General features: G+C 39.0%; 1 protein-coding gene across 1 annotated transcript; it reads right to left on the bottom strand.

Moving 5' to 3' along the window:
* Positions 1–3,167: 3,167 nt before the first annotated feature.
* Positions 3,168–14,724, bottom strand: LOC135204905 (monocarboxylate transporter 9-like). Its single transcript, XM_064235152.1, has 10 exons — positions 14,363–14,724; positions 11,283–11,409; positions 9,570–9,713; positions 8,883–8,990; positions 8,370–8,506; positions 7,596–8,000; positions 7,063–7,245; positions 5,831–5,933; positions 4,355–4,546; positions 3,168–3,887 (listed from the first exon to the last, which is right to left on the bottom strand). Exons 1-10 carry the CDS (start codon positions 14,519–14,521, stop codon positions 3,733–3,735), a joined length of 1,713 nt encoding a protein of 570 aa, XP_064091222.1. The 5' UTR covers positions 14,522–14,724; the 3' UTR covers positions 3,168–3,732.
* Positions 14,725–14,730: the final 6 nt, after the last annotated feature.

Here is a 14,730-nt window from a genome sequence, read left to right as displayed (position 1 = left end):
AAAAGGTAGTATATACCAAGGGTTCTATTATGTTAGGTCTAGGATCGAAGATTACCTACCACAGACAGTTTAGGAATCAATATCAACTAATGACACAGCTGTTTAATTTAGTACAGATTAATACAATATATATGTGTATATATATATATATATATATATATATATATATATATATATGTGTGTGTGTGTGTGTGTGTGTGTGTGTGTGTGTGTGTGTGTGTGTATCATTGAGTAAATTACGGCACAAATGCACAAATATCGTCTACTATTGAATTCGCAACACCTTGCTAGTTATAACTAAGCACTTATCAGTTGCAACCCCGTTTGGATGCAAGTTATCGTAATGGCATAGTAAATTCAGTATTAAACAATACTGTAGCTAAACTTGCACCCATAATAGTGTTCCGGCTTCAAGCCAAAACCAAGACAAAATAACTTTTTAGAAGGAAATTCACATTTATAAGTTGCCCTTCCTCACCAGTCTACCGTTTTCTTTGAGTGTCCCGTGACTCGCGTTACGCCTTCCCAAACTGGCTGCCCTTGAATTGACTGTGGAGTTGATATTATTGTTGGTTACTATAACGTAAAGGAAACGCAATTGTTTGCTAGTGTTCATATAGATTGTTTGTTTGTTTGTATGGTGTTTTTACGTTGCATGGAACCAGTGGTTATTCAGCAACGGGACCAACATATCTTATCTCCCGCTTGTCCACTTAGTATAATGGTCGTGGGTTCTATTTACAGATATGTAATTTATCTGTATTCATTAATGTATTTATTACACGTATAGATATTCAGAATTCGTGTGTACCTTTAGTGTAAAGATTTTGTGGTGATTTTATGCTCAGTTGTAAAACGATTTATCACTGATTCGTTTGCTGTAATTACTGCAATTGCAGATCCGTAATCATGTGCCTGTTAGTGCAAAGGTGCCACCCAATGTGAACTACTGCCAGTGCCATATCTGGAGCCTTCCCGGAACACATTGTGATCAAACTTTGCTTACGGTGCTCCATCCCCGTTTATCTTGAGCATGTTATTCTTAAATCTAAGCTGCGGTTAGCAAATTTAGCCATGTGAGGCAGAGATTTTGCTTGCATTTTTGTGTTACTATTGTAACAGTTAACGTAAACTTAAGGAGTGCCACAGGGGTCCTTGGATGGCTCCTGCCTAAGCGAGTTATATATTAGGTAAACACATCTAAGTTTAGCTGAAATCCTTACATTTGGTTTAGTTTGTCTTTACTTCACTAGAGTTTTACCATTTTCTGATCGTATGATGTGCAGCCACCCCTAGTCAGCTGCATTATCCTGCTATAAAGTTACAAGGATTAGGATGTCTCAGACTTATTAGACCATCCTAAGATGAGACATCGTGTGCTCACTTATCTCTAGGAGCAGGTTCCACTGTTCATTCACAGTGTCCTCCTAATGATTTTGTCTAGCTTTCTTTTAAACTCTTCCACACTGTTGCTGTTTATGACTTCTGGTGGCAGTTTATTCCATGTGTCACATATTCTGTATGTAAAGAAGTTCCCACAATGGGATGTGTTGTATCTCTTCAGTTCTATGCCCTATGAGAGAGAGAGAGAGAGAGAATAATGGGAAACTCGATGAGGAAAAAATTCAGAATAAGAAACGCAAGAAAAATTATGCTTGAGAGGGAGAAAGAAGGAGAGGGGGGTGGGGGAGGGGGCTTTGCTCATTATTCTTTAATGAGCGAACTGCCTCATCCATAAACACGGCCGATGTAAAATTGTCATTTATGTCTCAAACACAGAGCCAAATTTCCGCTCTTTCCCTTGACAGCTTCCCTCTCTCCCAAGAGAGAGAGAGAGCTTATAACTATAAATGATGACTTTTGAGAGTTACCCATGAGCCTTTTCTACCACTGCCACCAATAGGACACTGTCGTTATAACCAATTCCTTCGGCCCACTAAAATCTGTATTTTTTTTGTGTTTTTTTTTCATCTGTCCATCCCCCTGTGGTGTTTTTGTATGGTAACACTGCGTCCCGGGCTTAAGATAGTTACATTCAGCTTACATTTAACAATAATAACAATATCCTATTTCGAATATTAACGGTGTAATTCGCATACAGTAAATTATTAAAACACCTTTTAGTTGCAAATGTGCACCCAGATATACTTTTATTTACCTAAAACTTACACATGGAGTAACTATCTAAAGCCCGGGACGCAGTTTTACCATACAAAAACACCACAGGCGGTTGGACAGATGGAAAAAAACAGACTATAGTAAAGGAGATCAACAACCTTTATAGCTATGTCAACAAATAACCATTTGGTTATGTTATCTTGCTGTAGAATATAACTAAAATTATGGTGTATCAGTAGTTCATTGGATTTCTTGAACGGAGTACTGTAACCTAATGAAGCAATCGGTGTTCTTTAATAAAAATCATTCAACTGGACCACTATTGTATTCTGTAATACTGTATTAGACCTTAACACAGTCCATAGATAATCTAATCTTATGAAATTTAGTTTGGGAAATCAAGAACTGGGACACTTTCTGCTAACCAGTGCTTCTTGACACAGTAAAAGGAGGGAGCCGTGTGGTTGATGAAAATAGCTGAGGCAATGTTCAGCATTCAGCAAATGATCTGCTGGAGCAATGTTCAGCATTCTGCAGATTCTAAGTGCTGTGTCTGCACCACTTCCCCCTGAAGTAATTGATGAACTAATCATTTTCACTTGAAATCTCAAGAAACGAATCCTGGACAAACTTCTCTGATGGAACAGAGATGGCTATGAATGGGAACGATCTCCGATTATAGTACTGCATTTTGTTTTAAATTTTAGACAGGAAGAGGGGACCTCCAACTTGATTTCTTGTCTGTCTCCTCTTGACTAAGGGTTGTCATATGGGTAAGGGACCCAACAGAGAGGAGCAGACTTATGGTGGCAGGATCAGCATAAAAGTAAATCTTGTTCCTTGGAAATGAAAGGATTACATGCATTACATTCTGTGATTCTAATGCACTTTCAGAAATCGAGTAACTAACTGGCATATTCCCTCTTTCTATGTATCTTTTCAAGGTCCAAAGCTTGGGCTTAACGCTGAATGCTGGACTAAGGGTAAAATTCGCAGCTTGTAAGCCAGCAATTCTTAGCATAAAACATACAGTAATAACATACAGAAAGGTTAAAAACCAAATGCTATATTTAGGAACATGCACAATATAAAAACAAGATTAGTACGATTATATAAAGGTTCTCATTTTCAGATTTTTTTTTCATATGGAATGTTCATTAATGTAATGCACAAATAGCTAGACTTAGCTAAAATGTTTTTGATACATGCCATGAGGCCAAGAATCCTTTGCATCTCACCAATAAATATTTTACTAACACTAATTACTAAAATACTCATGAGGCTAACATAAAAGAGATAAAAGTATAATAAGAAAAATAATAGACAAACAAGACACTTCTACCAATAAATATTTGTGTAACTCAAAAGAGCAATAATGACATTTTCCATGAATCTTTATGCCTCCTGCTCTGCTTGCCGCAAATATTGCAAGATGACGACTCAAGATCTATTGGTAATAAGTCTGCGAGGAGACAATACCCTTATCATTCACTTTCAGCAATGTCCAGGGATTATAATATATTTGTGGGAGCAATGTTACACACTGGCGAATGCACCATGAAAGAGATCACTCTTCATCAATGAACACTGCAAGTCCAGGGTCTTGAAACTGTATCATTCAATGGTTGGCCTGACAGACACGCTCCTGGCGCGAGATTTCATGAATTCGTAGCCACCCCAAGCGATCCAGATGACAGCCCCGCATCCTATGTAGATCGTCAGGATGTAAAAAACGCATTTATAGGAGGCGAAGTGATCATGCGCAGCACCTGAAGAGAAAAAGTGGTCAATTTGAAACTAAGGAATCGGTCTATTACTTGTCGGAGTTATGTGTACAAAGGTAGCGATCACATAACTGAGAAGAAATCAGTGTGTATATGAAGGGTCATCATAAACTATACATTATTTGCTAAGGTAATACAAAATTCATGAAAATAAACAAGTTTCTCTGATGTAGATTCCTTAACAATAACCTCAATTTGTTTAAAAAAATCCACAATTATATGTTAAAATATTATATTTCTATGTAAAATCCAAAGACTTCCGAACACTTGAACGGTGTTCCTCATCAGTGTAGACGTTAAAATGTTTTTTTTTTTTTTTTACATAGAAATATATTTTAACATATAATTGTGGATTTTTTTAAAACAATTTGTTCTTCACGAGACTGTGAATTTCTCAGCAATAACCTCAATTTCATCTAATCATTTACAGACGTCAAAATTGGGCTACTTACCGACAATAAGCCCTCCTGTGATGAGCGTGAGACCGTTCAGGATGGAGCAGAAACCGATGACTTGGGCATAGTTCTCCTGTCCCAGGTACCGGATCATGAGATGGATCAAAAGGACGCTTGTGAGGCTGAGAGCTATTCCGTTCATCGCGACCCAGAACAGAATCCACTCGTATGTTGGAACAAGTGTCAGGGCTGCACAGGAGTATTAATAAGGGTTTAATTTTTTTCTTCATAAACAACCACAAGTGTATACATTGTACACACACACACACCCATCCACCAAGCCGTTTACCACTGACAAATGAGGTAATGGTGACTGCCACACTCATACTTCAACTACCGAACTGTGGGAGCCGTTTCAAAGGCATATCTCACCAACTACTACTACTAATATGGGTACACCCCACGAGCAGAAGACTAACACAACATTATCAGCTTAGCAAACCTACACAGACGACTCATTGGCGGTGTGTCAACCCCTCTACATGCATTTCATTATTCACCATTATCTTTTCACTAAATTCACATGCTCCATCATCGCCACATAAAGTTAATCATCTCATACAATTAATTACCTTTCCTGTGTGTGTGTGTTTTATCTATTTTTCAGAAGTCAATCCAGTTTTTATATTCTTCTTTACGAAGATAATTCGCGTGTTATTTCCTTGAGAAATATTTAGGACAATCATAAAAACTTTCTAACAAATTAGAAGAGAGAGAGAGAGAGAGAGAGAGAGAGAGAGAGAGAGAGAGAGAGAGAGAGAGATTTACTTGCTAAAATAAGAAGGCTGAAATGACAAACTTAACAGTGTGTGTGTGAGTGTGTGTGTGTGTGAGAGAGAGAGAGGAGAGAGAGAGATATTTACTTGCTAAAAGAAGGCTGAAATGCAGAAAAATTAACAGTGAGAAGAGAGAGAGGAGAAGAGAGAGAGAGAGAGAGAGAGAGAGAGAGAGAGAGAGAGAGATATTTACTTGCTAAAAGAAGGCTGAAATGACAGAAAATTAACAGTGAGAGAGAGAAGTTAAGTATATCTTAGTTTTACCAGACCACTGAGCTGATTAACAGCTCTCCTAGGGCTGGCCCGAAGGATTAGAATATTTTTACGTGGCTAGGAACCAAATTGGTCACCTAGCCTGCAACGGGACCTACAGCTTATTGTTTTTTATTTTTTCTTTTTTTTTTTTTTTTTTTTTTTTTTTTTTTTTTTTTTTTTTTTTTTTTTTTTTTTTTTTTTTTTTTTTTTTTTTTTTTTTTTTGTTTTTTTTTTCTGGGATCCGAACCACACTATATCGAGAAATGAGAGAGAGAGAGAGAGAGAGAGGAGAGAGGAGCAGAGAGAAGAGAGAGAGAGAGAGAGAGAGAGAGAGATTTACTTGCTAAAATAAGAAGGGTGAAATGACAGAAAATGAACAGATTGTGTGTGTGTATGTGAAAAAAAAAATGCAAAGCCTAGATAGGCGAACACTAGTACTTACCTGTCATGGCCACTGCAGAGAGAGCGATGCCAAAGACATAGGCCTTCTCAACCGGGAACCAACCATAATCGGACAGGGCTGCGAATCCCAGACGGCATACCACCTGTTCATTGGATGGGACGCTTAATTACGAAAACAAAACACTATACCTGATTCACATAAGGTAGATTCTTGGATGATGAGCCGTATGCCTACGAGACGTTTGTTTGGTGGCCGCTGATTGGCTGGTACCGGGAGGTATAGGCAGCTCCCCGCCAATCAGCGCCCGGCAAACAAACGTCTCATAGGCATAGGGCTTACCCAAGAATCTACCTTAAGTGAACCGGTTATAATTTCACATATCATCTAAACAGTTCCAATACCTCTGCTTTGCATGCTGTTGGGTCTTGGTAGATCACTGTTGATGAGAGTATGGGATTACTGAATAAACATAAATAGAAGAAGTATGCTTAGAAAACTGATATCCTGTTTTCCATAAGGAAAAGGGAAATGCTATAGTAGATTCACATCAACCGTGCATTTGATGTCTAGGCCAGTCCCTTGCGACGCTCCTGATTGGCTGCTGATACGCCAATCACAGGGATGGAAACTTTCTGTCTCTCTCGAGAGTTCACATAAGCAGGATGTATGTTCCACCTCTCCTGAAAGACGTATACCTCAGGAGAGGTGGAATATAGATCCTACCCATGTGAAATCTCGAGAGAGACTGAGAGTTTCCAGCCCCGCGATTGGCTTGTCAACAGCCAATCAGTAGCGTCGTAAGGGACTACTATAGTACTTTGTTGGTCTGTTGAGGTTAATAGAGGCAAAATATTAATAAACTGACCTGTCGTTTAACCACTATCCGAAACTACAATATAAGAATCCAAACTTAATTTTTTTTTTATCTTTTGTTCTCTGTTCATTTCTCTAAACGTTTTGAAGTTCCTCGTTGGACGAGTGGATTTCGCGCTCGGCAACCAATCCGGTGGTCCGAAGTTCGATTCTCGGCTCGGCCAACGCGGAACCAAAGGAATTTATTTCTCGTGATAGAAATTCATGTCTCGGTATGATGTGGTTCGGATCCCACAATAATCTGTAGGTCCCGTTGCTGGGTAACCAATTGGTTCCTAGTCACGTAAAACAATCTAATCCTTCGGGCCAGCCCTAGGAGAGCTGTCAATCAGCTCAGCGGTCTGGTAAAAATATACTTAACTTTTCTAAACGTCTTTATCTGCTATAGGTTTCCTCACCTCCGTTGCACTGAAGACGGAAATTGCAAAAGCAGCCATGATGTCAGTATAGTGCAGACTCGTGATGTATCCTGGCAAGGCGTACATTGAGTTGAGGTATCCCATAATGCACAGGGCGTTTGGCCAGGCCACCAGGTGGAATTTCGGGTCTTTCAGCATCGAGTAGTTCAGCATGCGGAATACCTGCAAGATAAGGTGTATACCATTCAAGAAGCAACTCTTACACAAAATGGTTCTCATCGACTTGAGAGAAAGATGGGTACGGTGCTGAAATCTACATGCTTAACTCTCCCTCTCTCTCTCTCTCTCTCTAATAAACTAACTTAAACCTTCCTTGCCGCCATAATGTTCTGTGGAATGAGTGAAAAAGAATATTCTATATCCGTAAAAATGGAGAAACAAACACAACTATTTTCGGGGAAAATTTTCTGTACAAATTTCTTTCAGGTATTCTCGGCATCACTGATTTCGTAAGTCAAACCCGTATTCACAGAGGAATAAAGGCAGATAGATAAACAAACAGATATACTGGCCTTCACCACAACGAAGTCATCACAACAACTTCCGTTTCCCGCGTCGCCATCGTCATCGAAGACTTTATGACCCACCGGAGGCATCATGTCCAGCGACCCCGCCCAGGATAGCGTAGACTCGACCGATAGATGCCTCTCCACTACCGTCTTGGGTTGGGCGTGTTCCTGACCTGCCTCTCGGGTGAAGAGGACCACCTCGTCTTCGCTCTTTTGCCGCCTCACGGGCGGGACGGAAGGCGATGCCGTAGGCTTGTCGAAAATCACATTCTCCTCCTCTTCTTCTTCTCCTCCTCCTCTCACACTCCTGGATCTCAGCCTCTCGTAATGGCTCTCGTCTCTGGACGTCGAGGATATTGTTTCTTCCATGTCTATGATTTCGCAATCGGAGTCCTCTGGCTCGGGAACCTACAAGCAGAGGATATTGTGTGTTTTCCCTTTATCAGTTTATTAAGTCTTACGACTTGCATTAAAGATTACTGTATACACGTATGGAATGTTACATAATTTAATAAAAGGAGCCCCTAAAAACGCCAAGATATAGAAAGATAGTACAATAATTTCAGAGACGGCTGTCTCTCTCTTCTACCTGAAGAGAGAGACAGCACGAGTCTCTTAAATAGAGCGCTTTCTTTCTATAAATAAATCATGAATATCCTACCCTAGAATTCCTGCATCTTTCTCAAGGCGAAACACATTTTTCAGACCTTTTTAGGCTTTTCCATAGGGCTTTCCTACACTCACCCCCCTACCAACAACAACAAAGTAGTTCCTTACCTGATGCCAACGGGGTGGTTGAAACAACATCCCAGACACACATGAGTGCAGAGAGAGAGCAGCAATCACCAGACAGGCCCACTTGTACCCGTAGGTGTCCAAGAGAAGTTGCACCAAGGGAGCCATGGCAATTTTACCTGGTGTGTCAGGAGAGAAAGAAAACGACGGCTGTGTACCTCCATATTTTAGAACAGGAGGCCATAGACATGTCTCGTGCTGTTTCTATGCGTAGAGAATTTTAATTAGAAAATGACTCATTATTTACTCATTTATGAGAGAAACTGCTGTACAACATGTAGATTTCTTTAAGGGTTATTTTTTTTCTCATGAAATAAATAATTCAACATACAACTAAGTGACGACTCAGTAGTTTATATCAAGACCTTAATTCCTCATTAACATATGCTGAACCCAATGTAATTGTTCTTGGAGAAGAGGGCAGCCAAAGACGTTTAGTTCATTATACGAATAGGATCAGGTACTACAGAAAGCTTTATATCATGAGCCACTTACCCATCGCCGAAGACGACGACACCAAACCATTAGCGAAACCTTTCCTCTTGGAAAAATATAATGGGATGATTGTGAATCCGTTGAACGTACACAAACACCCGGCGATTCCTGACGAGCATCAAAGGGAATGAGAATGACACTATAACTGATTCACTTAAGGTAGATTCTCGGATGAGCCTTATTCTTACGAGACGTTTGTTTGGTGGCCGCTGATTGGCTGGTACCGGGAGGTAGGCAGCTCCCAGCCAATCAGCGGCCGCCAAACTAACGTCTCGTAGGCATAGGGATCACCCAAGAATCTACCTTAAGTGAACCAGTTATACAGTTTCTCATGCAGGGAAAGATCTGCTGATATTAAATAGTTATACGTACAGTAGTAAGGTTAGTGATTAAAATAACTATACATAACAGATCCAAGACCCGGAACCACGTCAAAACCGAATAAGATTTTTTTCATGACCCACCTATCACTGAAATTCATTGAAATTCATCACCGAGGTCATGACACACCTTGTGGACAAAGAGACATGTATGCAGACGGAAGTGAATATGCAAAAGATAATCAATAATATCCCATACTTAGAAAATTATGCACAGGTTTTAAAGGAGAACAGCTTACGAGAATACTATCAGAACTGTGAGGAAAAGTAATGGCGTGAATGTATTGAATAAATACGCTTCTCTTACCTCCAATAACTGAGTAGGCGAGGCCAAATGTGAAGAGGTTCGTGCTGAAGGCGGAGAGGATCATGGCCAAAAACGCCAGGAGACCACCAGTCATGGTGATTTTCCGATGGCCGAAGAGCTCAGATAATGGCGCCGCCAGCAAGGCTGTTTTTGAGAAAACCAAGATATCAATACAAACCAAATTATGCATACAATTAACGAAGCATTGCCATGGGTGCTGCAGCGCTACAGAGTTGGTCAACAGCGGTGTGTTGTTGCTAAATGACTAATTTTTAAAAGAGGTTTAGGCGTTAGGCATTTGTCTAGAAAACGTGTCAAGTTCTTCGCGAAGATTGCAAGCAACTCCCGAGGGGATCACAGAGATGTTTCCAAGGGACACTTCACTGCGTCCTACGCCATACGACCATACGATTACAGAACGTATGATCTGCCAAATTTTAAATTGATTACAAGTTCATGTTGACTAAATGTTGGAGCATTTTCATTGTCAGGAGGTACTCGATGACCAATGGGGTTGATAACTTTATCTAGCAGCTGCGTTCATTGAAATTGACAGCAGGTGATAGACTCTTAAGATTATGCAGTGCAATAAGAACCATTTGCTTACTTAATGTCAGTTATTCTATTCTCAAAGAAAAACATATTTCTCTTTGCATAGTCACCTGGTATTACATTCATCATCAATAGGGCGCTTTTGCCTTGTATCTAATAGGAGGAATTCTATACAAATTACACACTTTATTTCTTTAAAGCTGTTATGTTTATTTCTTATATCTAGGTATTAGCGATGTTTCAGTTACGCCGTGTAACTTATTTTTGATACGTCTTATCTTTTCAGTCTAATTCCTTTTTACAATGGTTTTTCACCGAATGAAATATGACAGTTTCTGATACTGGCCCGCTGATATAGTGGTTAGTGTTGTGGAATGTCACTCCGAGGTCGCAGGTTCGCGTCTTCCCCCCAGGGGGATGCAAGATCACTGGCTCTGTATCATGATCAGTTACTGCGGCGGTGTTGGGTCTACGGTGGGAGGTTGGAACCAGCATTCTCTGAAAGCTTGAATTTCAAGTCACTGGCCTCTTTGGTGTGCTTGCTTGTTAATAATAATAATAATAATAATAATAATAATAATAATAATAATAATAATAATAATAATAATAATAATAATAAAATAATGCTGGAAGGACGCTCACTCCGAAGACCTGCTGACCAGGGTTGGAGTAATTACACTTGAAGAAATGAATTACAATTACCATTCCTTAATAACAAATTCAATTACAATTACAGTTACAAAAACAAATGATTTCAGTGCGAGAGTAAACGCTAATCTTTGTCACAGGAAACAGTGTACTGAGGCGAGCATATCGAGCTAATAGGGTTACATCATTTATTTCTAGAAGTGTAAGTGATAGAAGAAGAGCCAGAGGTCTTATCATAAAATTCGAGTGGTAAGGATTCCTTACCACTTGAATTTTGTAAATTACAATTATATCCTCCTGTAATTAATTACATTACAATTACTTACTATATTTTAATTTTCAATTACAATTACAATTACACGAAAATCTGTAATTAATGACATTTCAATTAAATTACAACTACAATTACTCCAACCCTGCTGAGTGACCTTCCTTCGAGTGAGGATCTAGCCATTCAAGAAAAAATTGAAATGTAAGAAAAAAGTGGAGACCAAACGGAGAGATTCTAGTTACCCGTGAAGCTCCAGACGGTGCTGAGGGCGTTTCCGATTAGGGTGAAGGACGTCGAGTTGGCGCCCATTTCCACGAGTCGATCTCGGAACATTACACCGAACGCCACCGTCACAGCAGGAAAGAAGAACTGTTTGGAAGGAGTTGGTGTATAAGGGACTGGATTCCATAAAACATATCTGAAGGGGATCTAATACATCTTCAAGGAACTTCAAAAGGGACTGGATCTCAAAGTAATCTAAAAAAGATCTAGTACATCTTCAAGGAATTTCTAAAGGAACTGGATCTCAAAGTAATCTAAAAGGAGATCTAGTACATCTTCAAGGAATTTCTAAAGGGACAGGACCTCAAAGTAATCTAAAAGGGGATCTTCTACATCTTCAAGGAATTTCTAAAGGAACTGAATCTCAAAGTAATCTGAAAGGGGATCTTCTACATCTTCAAGGAATCTCTAAAGGGAATGGATCTCAAAGTAATCTAAAAGGGGATCTAGTACATCTTCAAGGAATTTCTAAAGGAACTGGATCTCAAAGTAATCTAAAAGGGGATCTAGTACATCTTCAAGGAATTTCTAAAGGAACTGGATCTCAAAGTAATCTAAAAGGGGATCTTCTACATCTTCAAGGAATCTCTAAAGGAACTGGATCTACAAGTAATACTAAAAAGGAGATCTAGTGCATTCTTCAAGGAATTTCTAAAGGAACTGGATCTCAAAGTAATCTAAAAGGGGATCTTCTACATCTTCAAGGAATCTCTAAAGGAACTGGATCTCAAAGTAATCTAAAAGGGGATCTTCTACATCTTCAAGGAATTTCTAAAGGAACTGGATCTCAAAGTAAATCTAAGAGGGATCTAGTGCATCTTCAAGGAATCTCTAAAGGAACTGGATTTCAAAGTAATCTAAAAGGGGATCTTCTACATCTTCAAGGAATCTCTAAAGGAACTGGATCTCAAAGTAATCTAAAAGGGGATCCAGTGCATCTTCAAGGAATTTCTAAAGGAACTGGATCTCAAAGTAATCTAAAAAAGGATCTAGTGCATCTTCAAGGAATTTCTAAAGGAACTGGATCTCAAAGTAATCTAAAAAAGGATCTAGTGCAACTTCAAGGAATTTCTAAAGGAACTGGATTTTCAAAGTAATTTAAAAAAGGGTATCTTGTGCAACTTCAAGGAACTTCTAAAGGAAATCGGATCTCAAAGTTATCTAAAAGGGGATCTAAAAATACCTTCAAGGAAAATCTCTAAAGGGACTGGATCTCAAAGTAATCTAAAAGGGGATCTTCTACATCAAGGAATTTCTAAAGGAACTGGATTTCAAAGTAATTTAAAAAGGTATCTTGTGCAACTTCAAGGAACTTCTAAAGGAAATGGATCTCAAAGTTATCTAAAAAGGGATCTAAATACCTTCAAGGAATCTCTAAAGGGACTGGATCTCAAAGTAATCTAAAAGGGGATCTTCTACATCAAGGAATTTCTAAAGGAACTGGATCTCAGAGTAATCTAAAAGGGTATCTAGTGCATCTTCAAGGAATTTCTAAAGGAACTGGATCTCAAAGTAATCTAAAAGGGGATCTTCTACATCTTCAAGGAATCTCTAAAGGAACTGGATCTCAAAGTAATCTAAAAGGGGATCTTCTACATCTTCAAGGAATTTCTAAAGGAACTGGATCTCAGAGTAATCTAAAAGGGAATCTTCTACATCTTCAAGGAATCTCTACAGGGACTGGATCTGAAAGTAATCTAAGAGGGGATCTGGTACATCTTCAAGAAACTTCTAAAGGAACTGGATCTCAAAGTAATCTAAAAGGGGATCTAGTACATCTTCAAGGAACTTCTAAAGGAACTGGATCTCAAAGTAATCTAAAAGGGGATCTAAACATCTTCAAAGAATTTTTAAAAGAACCGGATCTCAAAATAATCTACTGTAGATCCACACAGGTATTTGAGAGGAGTTACTTAGTCATCACTTTTCACCAACTATTGGGAAAGCGTTGTATTTTCAGCATGGAGATTGGAAGTACTCAATTATTTTGATAAATTTTGGAATCTACATAGATTAGTAAGCGTAAGTTAGGGAACATAATTCAGATTACTTGAGGTATGTATTTTCTGCAACAGTATTTGTAAATGGCTGATACACCTCTTATTAGGAATATTTAGAAAACGATTTTGAATGGAAACTTTACATAAACAATTAACACATGCAAGGACTAAATGAAATAACCATTTATGAGGATAGAACGCTGGAAAACAATGTTAAGCTGAAGGGATAAGATATCTTGCAAAAAGATTTTAAGTCACATCTCAAAACATTCTAAACTAGAGGAATGAAATGCACGACTTAGATCAAAGTTTTAATCTTAAAAATGATTCTCCAACAGATGGTGTTGTGACACAACAGTCTGACGTTATATAACGATGAATTCTATATATATATATATATATATATATATATATATATATATTATATATATATATATATATATAATATAAAAGAGAACTCTAGTGATAATGTTGATGCAGTCGTGACATCATCTCCGGCAAGAGAAGTTTAAGTTGTCTTCAACGACCAAAAACTGCTCGTTTGGGACTTTATCAATTCCCTGTGGGTATGAACACTGATAAGGACGAAATGCAGTGCCCAAGGTTTCATGACTGACAAAAGAACCGGAAGCGCAGTGGGTTGTTGGGGTACACAAACAGCAAAAACTAAAGTTGTGTTATTTACATGCTCATCAAAGCAGGACTTATTTAACTGAGGTCATAAAAGAATTTTGGGATTTTATTTAATAATGATGATGGGACTTTATTTTTTCTAATATGAACTAAATATGTCTTTAATTTCAAAACGACGCGTTACGGAATACGTCATCGTTATATTTTTCGTCTTATAAGAAAAAAACCGCATCCAAACATTTATAAGCCTAAATCAATGTCTCTATCCGAATATGGGTCCACTTCAAAACCTATACAATTTATCATCGATCAATAGTATATTCCTCATTTTAATGAGCCTCACTGATATTAATCTTTTACGATTTCAGGTGAAAAACGATAAAAGTTAAGTTTCTGAATTTACTCACGAAGGTTAAACACGCCCCTAGGACCACCATCCAGCCCCAGCCTCCGTCGGGTGGCACCATTTTGACCTCCCGTTTCGGGACCGCTTTCTGGGCCACGGGCACCATCGGCTTGGGCAGCGGCCTGTTGGGAACGAGTTTCTTGCTGGGCTTTCCACCCATCTTTCCCCTTCAGTTGTAGGACTCCTCCAGATGCGAGACAGCTCTTCCTCCGTCGAGGTTTATTAGTCTCCTCCCCAGTTGTCTTCTACGTCTTCTTGTGCCGGACTGGAAACGCGTCAGAGGATCATTTCTTTCCTCCGCTGATACTCTCGCTTTCGGCGCCTTCTCTCAGCTTCGGTCCCGCCTCCAGTGGCATCTTCCGTTGGCCA

This window comes from Macrobrachium nipponense, chromosome 24, assembly GCF_015104395.2.
Source record: "Macrobrachium nipponense isolate FS-2020 chromosome 24, ASM1510439v2, whole genome shotgun sequence".
NCBI classification, from domain to species: Eukaryota; Metazoa; Arthropoda; class Malacostraca; order Decapoda; family Palaemonidae; genus Macrobrachium; species Macrobrachium nipponense.
This window is presented reverse-complemented; position numbering and strand designations above follow the sequence as displayed.

Excerpts from the sequence above, each read along its gene's own strand:
- LOC135204905 (XM_064235152.1), bottom strand. The coding sequence starts at position 14,521 with ATGGGTGGAAAGCCCAGCAAGAAACTCGTTCCCAACAGGCCGCTGCCC. Across the intron at positions 9,714-11,282 it reads CACCGTCTGGAGCTTCACGG|CCTTGCTGGCGGCGCCATTA; the intron begins GTAACTAGAATC and ends TCTCAAAAACAG. Across the intron at positions 7,246-7,595 it reads ATGACTTCGTTGTGGTGAAG|GTATTCCGCATGCTGAACTA; the intron begins GCCAGTATATCT and ends CTTATCTTGCAG.